This window comes from Sabethes cyaneus, chromosome 3 (assembly GCF_943734655.1).
Source record: "Sabethes cyaneus chromosome 3, idSabCyanKW18_F2, whole genome shotgun sequence".
Taxonomy (NCBI): domain Eukaryota; kingdom Metazoa; phylum Arthropoda; class Insecta; order Diptera; family Culicidae; genus Sabethes; species Sabethes cyaneus.
The window spans coordinates 72,589,423-72,599,056 of NC_071355.1; the positions used below are offsets into that span (position 1 = coordinate 72,589,423).

At 37.4% G+C, this 9,634-nt stretch overlaps 1 protein-coding gene across 4 annotated transcripts in view; it reads left to right on the forward strand.

Annotated features, from left to right (window-relative positions):
• LOC128741246 (calcium uptake protein 3, mitochondrial) overlaps window positions 1-5,067 on the forward strand; it is a 163,868-nt gene extending 158,801 nt beyond the window's left edge. For 3 of the 4 annotated variants that reach the window (XM_053836908.1, XM_053836910.1, XM_053836911.1), the window contains 4 exons: window positions 2,160-2,237; window positions 2,294-2,530; window positions 2,601-2,769; window positions 2,830-3,979. In XM_053836908.1, coding sequence (XP_053692883.1) covers window positions 2,160-2,237; window positions 2,294-2,530; window positions 2,601-2,769; window positions 2,830-3,173 — 828 coding nt within the window. In that variant the 3' untranslated portion in view covers window positions 3,174-3,979. Of the gene's footprint in view, window positions 1-2,159; window positions 2,238-2,293; window positions 2,531-2,600; window positions 2,770-2,829; window positions 3,980-4,297 lie in introns of those variants that run through there. The other variant, XM_053836909.1, reaches the window with a different exon arrangement.
• Window positions 5,068-9,634: the final 4,567 nt, after the last annotated feature.

The following is a 9,634-nucleotide window of genomic DNA, read 5'->3' on the forward strand; positions in this document are numbered from 1 at the left end:
ACCCTTGGTTCTACTTCATAAATTCATTCCCACTCTCACACTATCTGGCGTTAGCTGGTGTTTGTCATGCTCCTTTTTGAGAACTCTTTTTTAATACAATAGCACAGATGATAGAAAGTGAATAAATGTGTGTTATTCACGCACAGATAAGGGCACAATTGTTGTTTTATTTTTTTTTTTTTTTGTAACACTGACCATTGAGAAGATTGTCATCTAAAAGAGGACGTCGTTTTTGTAGTTTTTCTGACCGATTTCGGTCACTGTAGTGCTGGGAAAAACTCCAAATTTTTCCTTTCCTAGATACCCCTATCTACGACACTGTTTTAGTTCTGTGACAGCATCCAGATTTCAAATTGTATCAAGTCAAAAAATCGCAACATTTTGTTTATCAATTCATGGAATATTTCTTACAGATCAAAAAATGTTAAACTGAATCACATGTTGTCGAATACTGCACTAAAATAGGCACCCACGCTATGTCCGAAGGCACATATTATTTAACTTTGATGCACCTCAGATTTTTCTTCACAGGCTGTTAGTATTGATCAAAACAATGAATTTAAAAAAGGTCTTAAAATATTCTATCTTGGGTTTTTTGAAAAATTCAATTTTTAAGTTTATATTGGGGTCATTTCCTCTCAAGTGATATTACCCGTTGTAATCGACCACCTCCGATTTCAACCAAATTTGGCATAATTGCTAATTGCTCGGCCTCAAAGGAACCAACAGTTCCTACGCGTCGATTCACACCGTACTAACTATGGACTTCATGAACCAGTTCGTCGTATGGCTTTGGAGTACAATCGTCGCGGAAATAGCATGGACTTTTAGCTACTTTTTGGTGCAGTTTTTAAAATGTTGGTTCGTGTGTTTAAGTTATTTTACTGATTTTGTACTATGTATGTTTATTGTATATCGATGTAAAAGACACTGGGTTTTTGTGCCACTTTGAGTAAGAGTATGTAACTTACTCAAGGTGGCTTTTCCCAGTCCAATCTAATTTCATTAAGACGTAACGTCGGATGAATTGAATCAAATAAATAATAATAATAAATAATTTCAACCTCACATTCAATTTCCCAAAGTTTTGTACGGATTGATCAATCCCCCTTGCAGTACCGCTTCTCTATTTTTCTGAGATTTTCGAAAAAACTCATTTTTCACTGCATGTCACTGCAAGGGGGATTGATCAATCCGTACAAAACTTTAGGAAATTGAAGGTGAGGTTGGAATGAGCAATTATGCCAAATTTGGTTGAAATCGGAGGTGGTCGATTACAACGGGTAATATCACTTTAGAGGAAATGACCCCAATATAAACTTAAAAATTGAATTTTTCAAAAAACCCAAGATAGAATATTTTAAGACCTTTTTTAAATTCATTGTTTTGATCAATACTAACAGCCTGTGAAGAAAAATCTGAGGTGCATCAAAGTTAAATAATATGTGCCTTCGGACATAGCGTGCACCGTCCACACAGACCTCGCGTATTCGAAACGCACAGTCCTGAATATCTTCAGCAAAATACTCACCATTCGACACCAAAAATATTTTAATTTATCTTCATCTTATCGAGTTATTGAGATTACAAATTAATTTTGTTTATTTTCAAGAGCCTTTTACTTAAGGTTGACAGTACGTTAAACTTTCAGTTCATAAAGCCTCAAGTTTGATATTGGTTTCCAATACATTTAGGAAATGTTCAAATTTAAATTTGCATCTGATTGAAACAAATACCAATATTTCTTAATAATGTTTTTAAGGAATCAGTTACAAGCTGGAACTTCCAAGAGAAAACTAATAAAAAGGCTTTAATTTTGGCAACCAGCTCTCAGCTGGACAATCCCACACGTTTGCTTATTTTACTACTAATTTAAATTTAATTAATTTATACTCTCAATGATTGCCAATTGGTCCGGTTACTGTCCGGTTTTATGTCTGTTCATCACTGCAAGCATAGCATTCGTATTCTGCTTGAAACGCAAACCAATTTAAACAACGGTGTAGAGGTAAATCAGGTTAAAAGGTTATGGGCCGGTAAATAATAATTAAATGTTTTTGATGTTACAAAAACTTACCTGTGTTTGTTTTGCCTGTGCAGTCAATAACTGTTGTTTTCGTCTCGTTTTTGTTTTTTTTCCTTTCAATATCACAAACAAGATGGAGAAAATATTCAGCTTTGCCTGGAAAGGCAAACGTGGCATAGAAAACCAAACGGGAGAGGAGCCCGGAGAACATGTAAGTGTCAAAAAAAAAGTGGCAAGCACTGATTTTCTAAATAACCTAAATTTCAGGACGACTACGTAGATGACGAACAAGGTCTGCAGAGGAAGCATAAGGTTGACACAACACTGCAAATTCACTTCTTCGGCAAGAAGGGAAACCAAGATCTGCAGTACGATGGGTTCTACAATTTTATGAAAAATCTCCAAACCGAGGTGCTCGAGCTGGAGTTCTGCGAGTTCTCCAAAGGGCACGAGCGTATTTCGGAAGTGGACTTTGCTAAGATTTTGCTAAGATATACTTACTTGGTAATAAAACACAATAAAGTTAAAATTTCATTTCAAACATTTAGTAACATTTCTTTGGTTTACACCGTAGGATACTGATGAGTACGATAATTATCTGGATCGTTTGCTGGATAGGGAAGCCAAAGAGAAAGGAGTGTCCTTTGACGAGTTCCGTCAGTTCTGCCAATTTCTCAACAACCTCGATGATTTCTCCATTGCCATGAGAATGTATACTCTTGCTGATCAGCCGATTTCAAAAGGTACATTTAATCAGACTAACCTTAGGCTGTTCTAGGTTCATCTAAAATCTATCTTTACAGACGAATTTGGACGCGCAGTTAAGATCTGCACCGGTTCGGAGTTGAACTCGCACCTGATCGACACCGTGTTCGCCATCTTCGACGAGGACGGCGATGGGTTACTGTCCTACAAGGAGTTCATCGCCATCATGAAGGACCGGCTGCATCGCGGTTTCAAAGTAAGTCACTACGAGCACATAGTCGAAGATTACCTGGAGGACATCGACAAGGGTACGGCGCACGCCAACAACTTCCGCCAGCTGCTGAAGATGCGTTCGCGTGCCTGTCGCCGGCTGAGACGGTATTTGCTTTATTTCTATAACCATCCGGACCACGGGTACAATCTGGAGCACGAATATCGATAGGGGAAGCTTCCGGCTTAGGATCTAGTGGTGGTTTAGCTTCTAATTTTATCTCTTCATGGGTGAGACGAAGTCCGGTTATTAGATGTTCAGCTCCGGTATAGTGTTTTAACGATGTATTGTGGGATCTCGTTTATTTTTATTTTATTTTGTGTACTCTGGTTGTTGCTGTTAGTGACAACAGTATTATATATAGTTAAGCCATGTACTTATTAGTGTGATGAAACAAACAAAATCGCGATCTGACATATCTTTGTGGATAACAGACATTTATCTTCACATAAATTCCACTAAACGCCTTCATTATTTTCACTTTTTTTATAGTATTATACTTCTATACATAAGTTGCAAACAGTTAACTGACGATCGTATGATGGAAAACATTCGTTCGATCAACGTAGCAAAATTGATGAACTATTTAACTGCCAATATTTAATAGGTTGTGTGACCATAGATTGCTTCCTTGCGGTCCACCTTTAACCAAATCATCAAAAGGTTCTCTTAAAACAACTTTTGTTGTAATACCAAGATTATTTAATTGAATTTCAATTAGTGTTACGTATTTTTGTATTCATAAATATTTAAAACTATACAATTTAACTAATCGTTTGGTAATTAAACTAAAACACTAAAACTAAAAATTAGACTCTGACTTCGTCTCATTCCCACCCACCCCAAACATACTTTTAATTATTAACAAAGTTTGGTAAGTAACATGATGTGACTCACAGTTAGTTCCGTAAGCAGTTTGTGTTTCATTTAATTGATGTTATTTTGTACACACTTTCCGATCCCAATAGTTCTAATAAACGATAGATCATTTATGACTAATGATAAAAAAAGCTTTATTTTTGCAAACTTAGTTTAGAATGTTAATTTTACCAACTCTTTGCCAATGCAGCATAATTCAAATTCTTTAGTATCTTTTAGTTTGAAGAGTTCCTAACTGTTTCTGTTTATAGTTTGTTCTAAAGGTTGGTTTTTGTTATTGCTTCTGTTCTGTGTCCCGCTTTCTGTAAAATGTTAAGGTAAGTGTTACCCTTCGCTAAAATATATTCTATTCAATATTTCTTAAAACATATTTTCAATTTGGGAACAAACAAATAATAATCTGTTTTCTTTTGCAGTCCAACGTTAAATCGGAAGGATGGGAAGCATTCAAACACTGCCTCAAACAGGAAATGAGACAGAACACTTAAGCCCACTGCTAGTTACTGTTTCCCAAAATCTTCTAGCTGTGTTTCATCTAAAACCACCTACTCAACTAACAATTTACATGTACGTGTGTCCTTTCTTCATACCAAAAACAAAAACCCTTGAAAGTATTGTTGCTAGCGGAACGTTAAATCTCGCGTTTAAAACGAACAAAATTATTACTGTTTAGAAAATCGTCATTGTTACAACGCTTAAAAACCACTGTGCTATTTAAAGAAAAATAATTTCGATTATTTTGCCTTTTGAGTGTGATAGCGTTGTGAGTTTTCCAACGGCTTATGAAGCCGTATGGAAATAATAAATTCATTTGTTATACCCAGCCAAAATTATTTATTGCATTAGGCCAAAGTAATTTATTCTTGTTGAAACGCGAAAATTAAATGGATTTAGTTCAAATTTTCATGTTTAACATAGCACAATTGATGTTAGGAAAATAAACCTTAGCTAATACTATTGTTAAAAAAAATACACAAAATATTGATAGCTCTATCAAAAAACCCTAAACTTATCATGAACGATAATAAACTCGTTAGAAATTTGTTGCAGCCATCACATTATTGTTTGAAACGAGCCATTTCGAATGTGCATTTTACTCGCCAAATCCAAAAGTAATCGCTTATCATTGTTATCGCTAGCTGAAGACACCGAATGGAAAGTTAAATAAATCGACTTCTTGGTTGAAGGAACCATTTAAAAACAAAAACAGGCTGTCATCATTTGCTTCACCCAATCCCAAACCGTGTGCGAATAAAAAGAACTCATCGAAACTTTAAGAAAAAGCACAAATTTATCGTATATATATTATTTGGTTTTACCTTGCAGGTTACACGTTTCGCTCAATAAATTAGTAAAATCCTAAAAATATTGTTTCGCTTTTTTATTTTGGATTTCAGTATCTTTATTTTGCATAACCGCAAGCTTTTGCGTTCATCTCTTATGTTTTTGTTTAGTCAAACACGGCATGCGTTTCTTTTATATTTTGTTGTGAATATTTAAAAATTTGCGCTTGGCTGCATTACTTACGCCTCAACTCTGCTGAGTCTTAACTGTTCTGATGTTTTTGGTTTTATAACCCATTAGAGTTACTATTATTTTCTGCTCGCCTTCCTATTGTTGATGCTTCATTTGAGTAGCTCAAATTGAAATCACTTTATATGCAAATAAATCTGCTTCGGCTAAAAATCATAAACGCCTCTACGCTTCGCTCCTCCCCGATTTGCAGTGCATTCATTGCACACGATATTGTTCGTCCTCGGTCGACGCTGCTGGACAGCCGAACGGTTCCAATTGCTTACTCCCGTAATGCTACGATATTTACTTACAAAATACTCGCGATAAAGTAGATATTTGTATAAAAATATAGTTTGTATTGTACGCATAATTTTTTTTTCGAAATTAATACTTTTCCGACTCCTGTTCCTTACTGTTACCCTCTCCGTTTCCTACATGCATCTTCGGTCCAGTTTCCACTTGTTTTTATCCAACACGAATTAACTAATAGAATAATGGTTAGGATCTTTAAATACACTTATGCAACAGTTGGTTTTTACATTACACACTCAATCGAAAATCAGGTAGTTCACGATAGGTTTTCATATTCGGATTTTTTTTTGTTTCTTATAATGTTTGGATACTAAATCTGAACTGAAATCAAACATGGGATTGTACTCGGAACCAGGGTTTTTTTCAATTCTGTGTCTAGAAATGCAGATTAAATCTGGCAAATTGGGAAATTTAAGCAAATCTCGTGTAACTTTTCAAAAGGTCCACTGTAACAGTACATTATCCAATGAAACATTGTACTGATCCTAGGCATCTTTCATGCGATTTCCCTGCCACCTGGTGGTAAATCCACCTATGCATCGCCAATCGTACTCTGAAACAAAAACCAGGGTATCTCGCACAATTTTGCAGAAAACGCATGCTTTTTGTAAGTACCATGAAAAAACTATTCAAATTTACCATGATTCTTGTACTAGTATGTTCTCAGATAATTTTACCACCTTTCATGGTCTTGTCTAGTAATTTTGACTACGATTCTGTTATTTTTGTTATGTATCGGGGTAACACCGAAAGTAACGCATAGTAGTTTTGACCAGAACACTGCTTAAGCTAAACAGAAATCTTTTCTGCAAAAATTCACTGGTTCACCTCTTAATTTTACCCTCTAATATGGTAACAATTACCATGATTCTTGTTTCAATGTAGCAACCCTATTGTGTATAAAAAAAATTGATAGCGTTATCAATTAATTTGCAGCAGCCATGGCGAGAACCGTCAAGCAACTACGCTCGATGCTTTGTTCGTACACCAGGTGCATCCCGCAGCAAAGAAATTGGACATCGTGTGTGAGGCACTTCGTGTCCGTCAAATATATCCGATCTGGCATTTACAACATCCTCTGGTTTCTGGAGAAAGGCGATATCGTCGAAGAGAAGGCTGATTCTGGTCATCAAACGGTTCTGTGCATCCGTAAAGTGCTGCAGAAGTTGAAGAGCAAGACCTAGAGGCACTCAATCAAGTGAATGGTCAAGTAACTCAATAACACAATAACTCGCCATTACGTTGGCCATTCTCTTAATTGAGTATCTCTAGGAGGACCGATAGAAAAGTGGCCTCATCGCCGAGGGGACCGGCACTTTACGTCCCCACCCAAGGAGTTAAGCGATCGCGTTAAACATATCTTCCACACCAAGTTCCGAAAGGTAGTTATCCTGTGACTGGCGAGAAAGGAAGGCCCAAGCCGCTCTTCTTTTCTTCGGGACTTGCGATGAATGGAGAAATAAACTGTACGAAGCTGCGACCGTCAAAAATTTTTTGGCCGAACTGCTAACAGAGAATTTACTCTTATAATTTTGGGGCCGAAACGGAGGAGTAGTTGCTATCATCCATCTTTTCATCGGTCATTTGTAGAAGGCTTTTTTATAGAAGGCTTCTTAAGCGTAAGATTTAAGGAAAATTTGTTCCATTACTCAATATTATTCCATTTTTAATGCATACGTTATGGGAACGAGCTCGTTGATGAATAGCGAAAACAAAAAAAGTTTCGAATTGCTACCCCGGGGAACGCACGAAACATTTACAAATCAGTAAACAAGAACGTAAAGCTCCGAAGCATTCAAACAGTGTAGTTTGATCTTTGTACAAACATGCATTGACTGGGCATATTGGTTAACGTGGGCTCAGCCAACATGTTGGCCTGTATATGAAAGCCACGAACCAAAGCTAGTAGAGAAAGAGGTTGGATTTGGCGCTCGGTGTATGGAGACCTTTAGACGAAGCTAGGCAACGATCTTTTCTGTTCGATACACCACTAACCAGCGCTAAACCAGAAAGAGCGAAGCCATCGATAAATGCAGAACTGACAACATCCGCTAGGGGCGAGATCGCCAAAGTCCAGTCACCAAACTGTAGAGACACTGAGTTATAAGTTAAAGTTTGCAGCAATACCATACCCATAACTCTGTGTAACTAGATGTTTCGATTTTTGAAGTCGAATATGGTAGCATACGCTGAGCTAGCAGAGAGATCTCAATCGCGGCATTAGACAAAGAAACTTCAAGTACACAAAATGACTGGTTCAACGGGGTACACCAACAACACAAGCGATTTGGAGGCAAGAAAGAGTTTAAAAACTATCTAAGCATTGCCACGAGGAAATGATCATGAGAAGGGAAAAAATGCCACACGGATGACAGAGATCGTGAAGCACTAGAACAACTGCTGCGGGTTCAGGATTTTTCCTGAACGGCTTGTTAGCATATCAGAAACCACACTAAAAAGTCCGGATAATCCTGCAAAATCAGGAACATTGGCATCTCTGATTAATACCAACTTTGATACCAATTTCGTTCAAATTTTTACTGAGCATCAAGATTTATGGAACGTCTTTTCGTTAACCGACAAAAGATAATGGTGGAAACTGGGCAACACCAAATTACTAGTTACAGGAAAATTGCCCAAGTCTTACTTGTTTAACTAACTGTAAACGACTGAATTGTGCTCAGCAGTCAGGTCGTTGAACGCGGTCGGAATCTAGACGTTACCGATGATTAACAATACGACGACGCACGGACATAGTAAGCATAAAAAAATGTCAATTGTTTAATTTATTTGGGGAAAACCCTACCCCGTAACAAAGTGACAGTTATTAACAGTTTGCCATAACACCCGCCAGTGTCAAAAATGTCGCGACGATCGTTTTTACGTGCCAGTCAAAATTGACGCACCTTCGATTTCCAAAGGAAATGTTAATTTTTGTTACGTTAAATGTGAACGCAAAAAGCTGTCTGGACAACGATTTGAAAAGTGCGTATTGATTATTTCAGCATTATTTCATGTTTTCGGTAAAACTGTTTGAATTCTTGGTGGGTTGTTTGATTGATTTGTTTACAAGATAAAAAGCGGTATTTATTACAAGATTGTCATTCTTGTGTACGAGTTGTCTGCTCTAAAGTATTTGAATATTGCGTGTTTCATTAAAAGTTATCCGCTGCGCAATTCAAAATGAAATGCTCTTTCATGATTGCTGGATCGATTTGGTCGTTAACAGAACAAGTTAAGCAAAATTCAAGAGTAAATCCAAGCAATAGAGATCGTTGCAGTTGTACAAAAAACACACTGTTATATGACAGAACCAAATAGAGCATGTTATTATGACAGAAGAACCAGTTATGCTGCTATTGTCATTACCACGGAAACGTTTTGGTACTTGACATAATATTGTCAGTTCGTAAAATACTCTATTGAAATAATAAACCAATTCAGATCTTATATGCACAAGGGATTTTTTGCCAAAACAAATGATTAATAAACTCTTTCTTCGATATTTACGCCGCTTTCAAACATCTGTCGTGAACCATGAACCAGCAGTTTTAGGTACGTTTGATTAGTATGGGAGCTGTCACATTGTTACCGGGTTGGGAAAACCCGACACTTCCCTGCCAGGGGATTTATAGTAGCGCTGCAGGAGGTGTGCTGGAAGAGCTCAACGGTACGTACGTTCAGAGATGGACATACCATCTACCAGAGCTGCGGCAACACACACGAGCTGGGTACAGCTTTCATAGTGATGGGCGAGATGCGGAAACGGGTGATTGGGTGGTGGCCAATCAATCCTCGAATGTGCAGGTTGAGAATCAAGGGCCGATTCTTCAACATAAGCATCATCAACGTGCACAGCCCTCACCTCAGAAGTACCGATGACGACAAGGATGAATTCTACGCGCAGTTGGAGAGTGAATACGGCC